The sequence below is a fragment of the Mustelus asterias genome, chromosome 17 (genome assembly GCF_964213995.1).
Source record: "Mustelus asterias chromosome 17, sMusAst1.hap1.1, whole genome shotgun sequence".
NCBI lineage: Eukaryota > Metazoa > Chordata > Chondrichthyes > Carcharhiniformes > Triakidae > Mustelus > Mustelus asterias.
The window spans coordinates 55,926,149-55,940,082 of NC_135817.1; the positions used below are offsets into that span (position 1 = coordinate 55,926,149).

The 13,934-nt window shown below is 43.0% G+C and overlaps 1 protein-coding gene across 2 annotated transcripts in view; it reads left to right on the top strand.

Moving 5' to 3' along the window:
* The first annotated feature begins 1,017 nt into the window (after positions 1–1,017).
* Positions 1,018–13,934, top strand: part of ttc3 (tetratricopeptide repeat domain 3) — a 96,060-nt gene continuing 83,143 nt past the window's right edge. For both annotated transcript variants that reach the window (XM_078232716.1, XM_078232717.1), the window contains exons 1-2: positions 1,018–1,102; positions 11,456–11,532. In XM_078232716.1, the coding sequence (XP_078088842.1) occupies positions 11,467–11,532 (66 nt within the window). In that variant the 5' untranslated portion in view covers positions 1,018–1,102; positions 11,456–11,466. The remainder of the gene's footprint in view (positions 1,103–11,455; positions 11,533–13,934) is intronic.

A 13,934-nucleotide genomic window follows, 5' to 3' on the forward strand; every position in this document is an offset into this window, starting at 1 on the left:
CCCAGGCCCTATCCCCATAACCCCATGCATTTACCCTATTAGCCCCCCCTTACACTAAGGGGCAATTTAGCAAGGCCAATCCATCTAACCCACACATCTTTGGAGTGTGGGAGGAAACCCACGCAGACACAGGGAGAACGAGCAAACTCCGCACAGTGACCCAAGGCTGGAATTGAACCTGGGTCCCTGGCACTGTGAGGCAGCAGTGCTAACCACTGTGCCGTTCTAAAGATGAGGATGAGGAGAATAATTTTTCTCTCAAAGAGTTCTCTTCCTCAGAATGTAGTGATGGCCGGGTCATTCAGGCAGACTCAAGGCAGAGTTAAATTGATTTTGGAAATACAAGTGAGTCAAGGATTATGTATGCTGACAGTAAATTGAGTTGGTTCCACAACCAGATCAGTCTCAAATTTATTGAATAGCAGAGTTGGCCTGACAGGCAGAATGCCTGCACATACCCTATGTCCTATGCTCCTTACCAGTTATTTTTTTTAAATTTTCATCCCATTTCTTTCATTGCACAATTACCACCTCCTTTTCCATCTATCTCATCACCCTATCTCAGCCCTTCCCCTTTGTTCTTTCCTCACCCTTCCCCCCCTTTCTTTGCTTCTGAACTTGTCCCAAAGCTTTTCCAAACTCTGTTTCTCTTTCCAAACATTGCTAATCTAAGCATTCCGGGTCGGTGCAGGCTTGGAGGGCCGAATGGCCTGTTCCTGTGCTGTAATGTTCTTTGTATTTCCAGCATGCTCTGATTTTGTTTCAGGTTTCCGACGTCTGCAGCATTTTACTACTATTCTGGCCGCCTGCGTGCGAGGTGGGAACCGATGACTTCACAGTGGCCGGGGGTGGGGGGGATCAATTATGTCATCATAACGCGATACGGCGCGGTCAGGATCCACCGCGGGCTGAGTTATGCGTCTGATGACATCACCCGCCACCATGGGCGGGGCGAGATCAAACGCGAGCCGCCGCTGTGGGAGCGGTTGACGTCACAATGGGGAGGGCGCAGAGGGTTGTGGGGTTGGAAGTGACGTGAGGCTGGTGCTGACGGTTTGTTGTCGGTGCGGATTGTTTGTCAGGGACCGAGAGAGAGCGCGAGGTGAGTGGGGATAGGGAGAGAGGGGGGTGGGAGAGAGGTCAGTGGGGATGGATGCGGGGGGAGGTGAGTGGGGATGGGGAGGTGAGTGGGGATGGAGAGGGAGGAAATTTCTGTCAGGGAAGGGGCTACCTTCGAGCTCCCTGCTCTTTGCAGCGGCCGGAGCTGCCGAGACCCCGGGCCCACCCCACCTGAAGGGTAGCCTCCTGAAGGGTAGCCCCCCTCCCTCCGCTCTGTGTGTCCTCTGCCTTGCCTGCCTGCCCACTCCTCTGCCATGTGTCGAGAATGATGTGGAGATGCCGCCGTTAGACTGGGGTAAACACAGTAACAGTTTTAACAACACCAGGTTAAAGTCCAACAGGTTTATTTGGTAGCAAATATGGTAGCAAATTTGCTACCAAATAAACCTGTTGGACTTTAACCTGGTGTTGTTAAAACTGTTACTATGTGTCGAGAATGACAACACCCATTCGGCCCATCGTGTCCCGTGCTGCCTCTTTGAAAGAGCTGTCCGATTCCTCCCACTCTTCTCTCTCTCTCATAGCTCCTTATTTGTTTATGGTGTCAGATTTGGCTGAAACCTCCTTGTGAAGCTTCTTGCGGTGTGTGTGTCTCCACGCTCTGCCCTGCTCACCATCCTAGACAAAGCTCCCTCCTTGCAAATAAGGCAAATTACTGCAGAGGCTGGGATCTAAAACAAAAACAGAAAATGCTGGAAAATCTCAGCAGGTCTGAAAGCATCTGTGGAGAGAGAATAGAGCCATCGTTTTGAGTCTGATGACCCTTCATCAGAGCTTCACTTGTAATTTTGCAGCCTATCCTGTCCCCCTTTAAACATGTCAGTTTTAAAGGGAAATCTGATAGAAGGAGGGGGGATTGCATTTCACAGCTGGGACAAGGCAGGGAATGTGGTGGAACGTTTGTGTACAGTCTCCAAAACAGCCATTTGTGGGATAAATGGGTCTTGTACCTTTGGTGGTGTTGGATAAGGGATAAATGTTGAATTGTACTTCCAGGAGAATTCTCCAGTTCTTCCTTTAGTGCCTTGGGATCTTTTATCCCCGCATAACAAGGCAGAACGTTTTGGTTTGCCATCTGAAAGATGATGCCTGTGATGGTGTAGCACTCCCTCAATACTGCAATGAATTATTGACATAGATTATATGCTCAAGTCTCTGCACTTGGGCTTGAACCCCACAATCCCAGGGTGGCATGGTGACACAGTGGTTAACACTATTGCCACATAGCGCCGGGGACCCGAGTTTGATTCCCGGCTTGGGTGACTGTTTGTGCGTAGTTTGCACGTTCTCCTTGTGTCTGCATGGGCCTCCCCTGGGTGCTTCGGTTTCCTCCCACAGTTCAAAGATGTGCGGGTTAAGTTGATTGGTCATGCTAAATTGCTCCTTAGTGTCAGGGGGACTATCAGGGTAGATACATGGGGCTGCGGGGATAGAGGCTCGGTAGGATTGTGGTTGCTGCAAACTTGATGGGGCCGAATGGCCTCCTTCTGCACTGTAAGGATTCTATGATTCTGTGAATCTAGTAACTTAGAGGCATGGGTATGACCTAAGGGATGGAGCAAATCAGCCGACACTTCTAATTGGTAAATTACACCCTTCACACACTTCAAATGACAAATTCTCTGCCAAAATTTTTGTTTAAGTAGAGTGCATAGTTCCTTTTAAAAGAAATTCAGTTTCTGTCCAAAAAAGGGGTATTAAGCAGAATGAATTAAATTAGGTGGTTTGTGCATGGTTGGGAGAGAGATCAATGTCACCACAAACTTGATGGATAAAATAGCATGTTTGTATGATTTGATTTCCCCGGAATTCCCTCTGCAACCCTCTCCCTATTCTAAGGGGTGGCACAGTGGTTAGCATTGCTGCCTCACAGTGCCAGAGATCTGGGATCGATTCCAGCCTTGGGTGACTGTGTAGAGCTTGCACATTCTCCTCATGTCTGTGTTGGTTTCCCCCAGGGGCTCTGGTTTCCTCCCACAGTCCAAAGATGTGTAGGTTTGATTAATTAGTCATGGTAAATCCACGGGGTTACAGGGATAGGGCAGAGGAAAGGGTCTGGGTCTTTCAGAGAATTGGTGCAGACTTGATAGGCAGGATGACCTCTTTATGCACTTTAGGGATTCTATGGTTCGACATCTCTCTTCTTCTGTAAGGTAACTAACTCCTTAAAAACATAACCCTTTAAATAAACTTTCAGTAACTTGTCCTAAAAGCTCCTGATATGGTTTGTGATGATGTGGAGATGCCGGCGTTGGACTGGGGTAAACACAGTAAGAAGTCTTAACAACACCAGGTTAAAGTCCAACAGGTTTATTTGGAGCAAACGCCACTAGCTTTTGGAGTGTGCTGCTCCTTCGTCAGGTGGAGTGGGAGATCTGCTCACAAACAGGGCATACAGAAACACAAACTCAATTTACAGAATAATGATTGGAATGTGAGTCCACATCCAGCGATACTCGCATTCCAATCATTATTCTGTAAATTGAGTTTGTGTCTCTGTATGCCCTGTTTATGATGTGGAGATGTCGGCGTTGGACTGGGGTAAACACAGTAAGAGTTTTAACAACACCAGGTTAAAGTCCAACATGTTTATTTGGTAGCAAATACCAGCACTCCGAAAGCTAATGGTATTTGCTACCAAATAAACCTGTTGGACTTTAACCTGGTGTTGTTAAAACTCTTACTGTGTTTGCCCTGTTTATGAGCAGATCTCCCACTCCACCTGACGAAGGAGCAGCACTCTCCGAAAGCTAGTGGCGTTTGCGACCAAATAAACCTGTTGGACTTTAACCTGGTGTTGTTAGACTTCTTACATGGTTTATGATGTCAGATTTGGCTGAAACCCCCTTGTGAAGCCCCTTGGGATGTTTTACTGGGGTAAATGCTATATATGGTATATTTTGGTAGATTGAACCAGGGCAGGACTTACTCAGTTAATGGGAGGGCATTGGGGAGAGTTACAGAACAAAGAGATCTAGGGGTACATGTTCATAGCTCCTTGAAAATGGAGTCACAGGTGGACAGAGTGGTGAAGAAGGCATTCGGCATGCTTGCTTTCATCAGTCAGAACATTGAATACAGGAGTTGGAATGTCTTGTTGAAGTTGTACAAGACATTGGTAAGGCCACACTTGGAATACTGTGTGCAATTCTGGTCCCCCTATTATAGAAAGGATATTATTAAACTAGAAAGAGTGCAGAAAAGATTTACTAGGATGCTACCGGGACTTGAAGGATTGAGTTATAAGGAGAGGCTGGATAGACTGGGACTTTTTTCTCTGGAGCGTAGGAGGCTGAGGGGTGATCTTATAGAGGTCTATAAAATAATGAGGGGCACAGATCAGCTTGATAGTCAATATCTTTTCCCAAGGATAGGGTAGTCTAAAACTAGAGGGTATAGGTTTAAGGTGAGAGGGGAGAGATACAAAAGTGTCCAGAGGGGCAATTTTTTCACACAGGGTGGTGAGTGTCTGGAACAAGCTGCCAGAGGTGGTTTAGAGGCGGGTACAATTTTGTCTTTTATAAAGCATTTAGATAGTTACATGGGTAAGATGGGTATACAGGGATATGGGCTAAATGCGGGCAATTGGGATTAGCTTAGGGTTTTTAAAAAAAAGTGTGGCATGGACAAGTTGGGCCGAAGGGCCTGTTTCCATGCTGTAAACCTCTATGACTCTATGAATTCAATAATATAAAAGCAGATGCTGGAATCTGAAACAAAAACAGAAAATACTGGGAAATTTCAGCAAGTCTGACAACATCTGTGAAGAGAGAATAGAGCTAATGTTTTGAATCTGGATAACCTTAGAGCTTTTGGGTAATGATTGTGAAATGTTTTGTGGAGAGGGAGTAACGCTGGAAAGGCATGAATGAACTTGGTTCTGGTTAGACTAGTTTTCATGAATTTGTTACATTTAATAAAAGCAAAATACTGTAGATGCTAGAATCTGAAACAAAAACAAAGAATGCTGGGAAAAACTCAGCAGGTCTGGCAGCATCTGTTTGGTCAAATGGAATTGAAATGTTAACTCTCTTTTCTCTCCCTACAGATGTTGCCAGACTTGTTGAGGTTTTCCAGCATTCTCTGTTTTGGCTAAATTTAATGTTTAGTTTTAGCTCCTTGTGTCATAACTGGTAAATATGCTGACAAGTATGACTCAGCCAAATGAGCTAAGGAGGTTTTGGGTTTGAATATATTTTTATTCATTAATGGGGTTGAGGGTGTACTTGCTCATCTGTAAATGCCCTTGGAAAAAGTGGTGCTGAGCTGCTTTTTTGAATCATTGCAGAGAAACATAGAAAATAGGAGCAGGAGTCAGCCATTTGGCCCTTTGTGTCTGCTCCATCATTCATTACGATCATAGCTGATCATCCAACTCAGTAACCTGTTCCCCCTTTACCCAAGAAACAGGACAATGTATATTTGGCTCTGCGAGTCTGCCCCACCTTTTAAAAAAGATCATAGCTGTTCTGTTTGTGGTTTGAGCTGCACTTTCATGCCTGCCCCCATGGACCTTAATGCACAAAATTCTGTCTTGGCTCCTGTGTTGAGTAAGTTCAATAGTGAAGATTTGTCAGAAGTGGGATATGAGCTCACAGCTCCTGGGGACACTGCAATCTGAATGCAGCACCTTAGCCCACTTAGCCATCCTGACTGCAGTTCATGTGCTGTTAAGTAAGCAGTTGACCTAGCAACGATGAAGGAACAGCAATATATCTTCAAGTCAGGATAGTATTTGACCTAGGGGGGAACTTAGAGGAGGTGGTGTCCTCTTGTGTCGAATGCCATTACCAGGGTAGAGGTTATGGGTTGGGAGATGCTGTAAAGGAGGCCTTGGTGAGTTGCTGCTGTGAGTATTCCACATAGTATGCACTGCTTACATGGTGCATCAGTGTTGTACAAATGGGTAAAGTGGTGGATGTGGTTATGGTCAAGAGGGCTACTTTCTTTTAGATGATGTTGAGCTCCTTGAGTGTTGTTGGATCTCCATTCACTCAGACAAGTGGAGAGTATTCCATTACTCCTGACGTGCTTTAAAGGTGATGAAAACGCTTTGGACAATCTGATGATAAGTCAGTCATTACAGGACGTTTCTCTAATCTGCTGTGGTAGGCACAGTATTTATGTGGCTGGTCCAGTTATTTTACTGGTTAATAATAACCTCCAGTAAGTTAACAGCGGGTGATGTAATCATGGTATACCATTGAATGTCAAGCAGAAGTGATTAGACGCTTCCTTGTTGGGGAGGATCACTGCCTGGTGCTTACGTGCCACAAATGTTACTTGCTGCTTATCAACCTAAACCAGTTCTTACTGCATGTGAACATGGACTACTGTAAAGATTGTGAATGGAATGGAACCTGATGCAATCATAAAGCAAATGTCCCCACTTCTGACCTTATGATTGAATAAAGGTCATTTATGAAGTAGCTGAAGATGGTTGAGCCGAGGAGACTACGCTGTGGCTGTGATAATTGACCGCCATCTCCCACAACCATCTTCCTTCATACTGGCTATGACTCCAACCAGTTGAGTTCCTTCCTCCAGCCCCCATTCCCATTAACTTCACTTTCACTCATGTTCCTTTGTGCCACACTTGATGAGATGCTGCTTTTATATCAAGGGCAGTCACTCTCCTCTCGCTTTATTCAGCTCTTTTAACTATATTTAGACCAAAGCTGTGATGATGTCTGAAGTTAGTGGAGTGGTCCTGGTGGAATTTGTATTGTACATTGGTGAGACCTCCTCCATCACTTTGCTGCTGATTGAGAACAGACTGATAGAATGGTGATTGGCCAGATTTGATTGCTCCTCATTCTTGTGGACAGTAGACACCTGGGCAATTTTCCACTTTGTTTGGTGGATGTCAGTGTACTGCACTAAAACAGGTTGGCTAGAGGCACAGCTAATTCTAGAGCACAAGTCTTCAGTACTACAGCTGCAATGTACTCAAAGCCCATTACCTCTGATATATGCACTGCCATCAGCCATTTCTCAATATCAAGTAGAGTGAATCTAATTGACTGCAGACATTAGAGAGGAGGTTACAATAAATCATCCACTCAGCACTTCTGGCTGAAGGTGGTTTGAACACTTCAGCCTTGTCTCAAACTCTTGTGTTGGGATCCTGAATTCAAATGGGATAGAGTTAAGGGTGTTTTTACTCAGGCTGATACCCTAAACACAAGACAGGAAAAATCATCCAGAGTCCTGGATTCTACTTGTTATGCAGAAGAATACTGGAAATGTTAGACCAGGATAGTATGTTGATGAAGGCTCTCCCTCTCATTCAGCTGACATGTCACAAGTCCTGATTCTGCACTGATTGGGTTCAGGAAATTATATTCCATCTACGTGAAGTCACAATGTGACTTGGTCACTCCTGTTCTGAGCTATGTGAATGTCCTGTGACTAGATAGTGTGGAATTTTCAGCCATCAGAAATCTTTCCTAAATTTGATAGTTCTAATGACTCATGAAATGACAATCATGTTTCACTCATGGCAATGACGTATGTGTTATTTTGGGGATTGCTCAACCATACCATTTAATAATTTCCTTGAGGATTCTTTATTATCGTGACAAAGCTAAATAGGCTTAAACTATATCTTTTTTATTTTAACATTGTCTGAACTATTTGTATCGAACTATTTATATCTATCATTTCATACTGCAGAGGAAGGATTTTTTTCTTTATCCCTTCATGGGATGTGGGTGTTGCTGACAAGGCCAGCATTTTGCCCATCCCTAATTTTCATGTCATATGAGACTCTTCACCACTCTGTCATTTTTTTTGTGCATGAAGCAACAATCCAGGTGAAGTTGGGTTCAGTTAAGTTGGAAATCTTTAAGTGATCGTGTTTTTCTTGTTGCTCCTAAGTGTTATATGTACTATTCTAAATCATAGAGTCATAGAGGTTTACAGCATGGAAACAGGCCCTTCAGCCCAACTTGTTCATGCCACCCTTTTTTTAAACCCCTCAGCTAATCCCAATTGCCTGCGTTTGGCCCATATCCCTCAATACCCATCTTATCCATGTAACTGCCTAAATGCTTTTTAAAAGACAAAATTGTACCTGCCTCTACTACTACCTCTGGTAGCTTGTTCCAGACACTCACCACCCTCTCTGTGAAAAAACTGCCCCTCTGGACACTTTTGTATCTCTCCCCTCTCACCTTAAACCTATGCCCTCTAGTTTTAGACTCCCCTACCTTTGGGAAAAGATATTGACTATCAAGCTGATCTGTGTCCCTCATTATTTTATAGACCTCTATAAGCTCACCCCTCAGCCTCCTACGCTCCAGAGAAAAAAGTCCCAGTCTACCCAGCCTCTCCTTATAACTCAATCCATCAAGTCTGGGTAGCATCCTAGTAAATGACTGTTTCTTCCATGTAGTCTGTGTCAAATCAGTTCTACTTACTGACTTGAAGCTTTCCCTTAACATTGTTGGATTTTTATGTCACCTTCACTGGTTCCTTCTTTCTATAACTGATACATGCTTTTAAGATCTTTGTATATAACTGTACTTTATCTCACCATTTGTCCTACTACATAGGAATGTAGCAACAGGAGTAGGCCATTCGGCCCGTTGGGCCACTCCACCTTTCAATTAGATCACGGCTGATCATCTACCTCAATGCTACTTTCCCACACTAGCCCCATATCCCTTGATGTCATTAGTATCCAAAAAGCTATCAATTTCTGTCTTGAACACGCTCCAGGTTGAGCTTCCACAGCCCACTAGGGTAGAGAATTCCAAAGATTCATCACCTGCTTTTCAACTTTGCTCTGAACATTGGACAATGATCATTCATTTGAATTCCCATATAGGGGAGGCAGTGGCATAGTGGTATTGTCACTGGACTAGTAATCCAGAGACCCAGGGTAATACTCTGGAGTCCCAGGTTTGAATCCAACCATGGCAGATAATGAAATTTGAATTCATTCAATTAAAAGTCGATTGTTGTAAAAACCTGTTTGGTTCACTGGTGGCTTGTAGGGAAGGAAATCTGTCATTGTCTGGTCTGCCCTATCTGTGACTTCAGATCCACTGCCATGTGGTTGACTTTTAATTGCCGTCAGGGATGGGCAATAAATGCTGGCTCAGCCAGTGACGCCCACATCCCATGTACGAATAAAAAAAATACATTTTTGACAGAGTATATGCCTTAATTCGAGTTAATATAATTTTGGGGCGCTGTCATCAATATTTGCCTTTTTTGAAGTTTAGGTGTGGAGCTATTCAGGCAGATGTCCTATCATTGAATTATAATGCAGACTAGGAAATGAGTCTGTGATCAGTGCAGAGTCACTATGACCATTGTATTTTTTCATGGCTGGTAGGAAACTTTGCATCCACCTTAGTGTTATTGATATCTTGTGACTGAAGCAGCTGAAAAGGTATTGACAATAAAAACAGAAACTCATCTGGATATAATACAGTGCATTAAACTTGTACGTCACCTGCCCTTGTACGTCACCTTGACATTGAAGCTAAAGATGGAACCTATTTCCAGTTTTCACTTTGAGTAATTGAGAAACACGTAACAATGAAATCAACACTCGTGGTATAAAGAATTGTGTAATGTGAGGAAGGAGTTAGGATAAAATGATGCATTTCAACATGCTATCATTGAATCAAAGTTCCTGGTATAATGCCAAGAAATCCAGACATGCCAGAAAAGCCAAATTGCATAACATGATTGCTAGAATGTTCCTTTTCCAAGGTCAAGGCTGTGAAATAAAAGTGCCTTTGTCAGACTACATCTTAATTGGTCAAGTTGTAGAAGATCAGAATTTGGGGAAACTAGGTGTACCGTAGAATCCTTAACCTTTTGTGAGGAGATTGTGAAAAAATGACTCAGCAGTATTTGCATTCAGTATCAACATGGCAAAATGGTGGCTATATGCACATCATTCAAAATATCAATTTGCTGGACAATCCCCTCATTCCTTATCAATGCAAACTATGATAAAATAGTGATCATGTTACTGGATGTGTAACGCAGAGGTCTGGACTACTGATCCAGAGCCATCAGTTCAAATCTCACCATTTGGTTTAAAATCCCCTTTAAGTTTAAAATCAGTCATTTAAGTGAAAATCAGTAATGATGACAATGAAACAACTAGATTGTTGTAAGCAATTATTAATTCATTAATGTCTTATGGAAGGAAGTCTGCCTCACTGTGACGTTAGTGTATTTTTAAGAGTTTTTACAAAATCATGCTCTCTGCAGCTCACAGCCTTAGCTGATGTCATTGGCACCGGGTTGTCTACTGGGAGCCCTTTTATTTTGCTTCTTAGGTGGCTTAAATGGGGGTTGTTCATTTATACTTTGGGAATTAGTTTTATGACCCTGCATTGTCAGGGGGAAGAATGTTTGTAGATCAGGTGACAGGAGTTCTTTCATTTTCGGTTCTGAGCTGCAGGTTTTTGGTTTTAGAGTGGACATCAGACTGAAAGCTCTGTGCGTCTCTCAGTCTCTGATATTCTGCTGGTTCTTCTTGACTTGCCTTCCTGCAGTTAAAAATATAATGTTGGTGTCTCTCCCTGGTGTTCTGGGAAGCTGTTCTGATTTCAAACTGTTCCGACTGTATTAATACACCTGCAGCATTCATCCAAAGAACTCAGTTCCAGTATCACGTGAGCATTCATCTTGCTGCATTAAACCCGTGGAAGGGTTTTTTTGTTTAAGGGATTGGTTTGATTGGAACATCTTAGATATATTTGTTAAGAGTTGTACATTATTGTGGTTGTCTTGCGTTGTTTATCATTGAAAACAGTGATTGCTAATATTCTTACTATACGTGTTAACTATATTCTTAAATAAACTTTGTTTGCAGTGCAGTGGCACAGTGGTTAGCACTGCTGCCTCACAGCACCAGGGACCCAGGTTCAACTGCGGTCTGTGTGGAGTTTGCACGTTCTCCCTGTGTCTGCGTGGGCTTCTGCCGGGTGCTCCAGTTTCCACCCACAGTCCAAAGATGTGCGCCTTAAGTGCATTGGCCATGCTAAATTCTCCCTCAGTGTACCTGAACAGGTGCCAGAGTGTAGCGACTAGGGGATTTTCTGCAAAGGTCCAGTTGTGTTTCTGACTCTGAAATGCACACTTGAATAGGAGAAGACTGCACTCTGGCTAGTTTGTCCTTCTTTCTGAATGAATGATTTGGGTGGAATCTGGTTGATACATGCAGGAAACTGATTTCAGTGCTCCTCGCCACTAGTGAGTAATGTTGTGTACTGGAAGGAATGCTTTAGGGAATCTTGGAATCTCTTAGGATCTGTAAGGCAACTTTGCTGAAGATTTTGAATTAATATGATGAATATTGTTTCAGGTTCCACGGCCATGGATGATTCCAGTTCAGACCCCGATGACAGTAAACTGAACATTTATAATCAAAACAGCTTTCTGGTATGTTCTTATGAGAAGGGGAGGAATTTGTTTTCAGTTATTCAAAATAAGAAGGTGGTCCTTATTATGTACCATGTCTAAGCAAAAAGTGGCAGGTTTTGGAATTGTGAGAAAATCCAGCTGTATTGTTACAGCTTATTAGAGATTCCTGTTACATTTTAAGAATTTGTGAAAATCCGGAGATTTAAATCCAGGAATTTCCCTTTGTGAAGGGAAACAAATTATTGGTCATTAGTTACCATCAAGGTAGGCGAGTCTGAAAGTTTATTAATCACCAAGCATACAAATGTTAATATTAGCAGAACAAACATAGAAAGTCGCAAATTCCAGAAATCTGAAATAAAATGTCAGAAATGCACAGTGGATCAATCACTCATCTGTAAAATCAGAAGACAAGAAAGACCGCGGAAGTGTGAATTCTTCGTCAGATGGGAAATATTTTGCCAGTGCTGCTTCACTGTCTGTTCTCTTTCCAATCTTCTGTGTACCTTGAGCATCTTATGACTTTTTAATCCCCATCCCTTCCAAGCAGCGCTTTGTGTATGTTTTTTCCCATCCTCTCTTAGCTTCATAGATTAGATACAGATTTCCTGACAATGGACTGGTGACAGCCTGTTTTGGACCTTTCAAGGTCCCTCCATACTTAATGCAAGACAGTTAGCCTTCTGATTTGATCATTTTATAGTTTTGTTCCATTTTCTTTCTGGAAGCCACTTTGCCTAATTTCTTTAATGCCCCTACTCAATATATGAAGAAATTGGGGAGAACCTGTGTCCTATCAGTTCACAATGTTGATATTGATTGAATTTGAATTGAAGCTTATATATTCCAACTTACGTATTTTGAATGTTAATAGACTGAACACCACATTAATAAAATCTGCACTACTTTTCTAAAACGCTTATTTTTTTCATTGCCTTAATGTTAACTATTTTGGTTAAATATATGTCCTGCTTAAATTGCAAAAGATATTCACTCATCCATTGTGGAGATTGTTGAGTTATCAGCTTGCAGCCTAATTAAAAATTAACTCCCAAGTTGCTTTGCACATTTTTATACATGTGCGTTTCTGTAAGCTCCCTCAACATTTGCTCATTTACAACTGGGATGCTGCCAATCAAGTGAGCATCACATCTGCTGCCAGCCACACTGCCAGTATTCCAATTGTATTTCGCATCAGTGAAGGCTAATTTACCGTTTCACATGATAACCCTTACCAAGGTCTGACCTTTGAAACAAATACAAATTCTGTTTCTTTCTCGGCTGTGCCTCAGTAGCATTCTTGCCTCTTAAGTCACAAGGTTCCGGGTTCAAGTCCCCACACCAGGACTTGAGCGCACAGAAATTGAGGCTGACACCTAGTGCTGCATTGTTAGATTAAAGTTTTTTTATTAGTGTCACAAGTAGGCTTACATTAACACTGCAATGAAGTTACTGTGAAAATCCCCTAGTCGCCAATGAGGGAGAATTTAGCATAGCCAATGCACCTAACTAGCACATCTTTCGGTCTGTGGGAGGAAACCGGAGCACCTGGAGGCACCCACACCGACACGGGCAGAACGTGCCCACTCCGCACAGACAGTGACCCAAGCCGGGGGTCCAATGTGCTATCTTTCAGATGAGACATTAAACTGAGGCTCCATTGTTCCTCAGGTGGATGTACATATGATTGTACAAATTAGGGGCAGGAGCAGGCCACTCGGCCCCTCGAGCCTCCTCTGCCATTCGGTAGGATCATGGCTGATCTGATTGTAACTTCAACCCCACATCCCTGCCTACCCCCAATAATCTTTCATCCCCTTGTTAATCAAGAATGATATATTTCCTACATTACACCAGTGCTTCATTTATAAAGTGCTTTTAGCCATCCAGTGATCTTGAACAGCACTAGATAAATGCGAGTCTTTCTCTCTTTTCTCCTTTGTCTCTTTCCTCCTTTAAAATGGTCATGTTAATTTTTAATTAAAAATATTACAGATATTCAGACATATGCTGTGTTAATATAAGAAAGATAATTTGTGATGCTCAGCCTTCAACACCATTATTCCTACGAAACTCATCTCCAAACTCCATGGCCTGGGCCTGGGCCTCGGCTCTTCCCTCTGTGGATCCTGAACTTGCTAACCCACAGACCACAATCAGTAAGGATAGACAACAACACCTGCTCCTCATCTTCAACACCAGTGCCCCAAAAGGCTGTGTTCTTAGCCCGCTACTATACTCCTTATACACCTATGACTCTGTGGCCAAATCCCCCTCCAACTCAATTTTCAAGTTTGCTGATGACACCACCGTAGTGGGTCAGATCTCAAAAAATGACGAGACAGAGTACAGGAATGTGATAGAGAATCTGGTGAACTGGCGGGACGACAATAATCCCTCCCTCGATGTCAACAAAACGA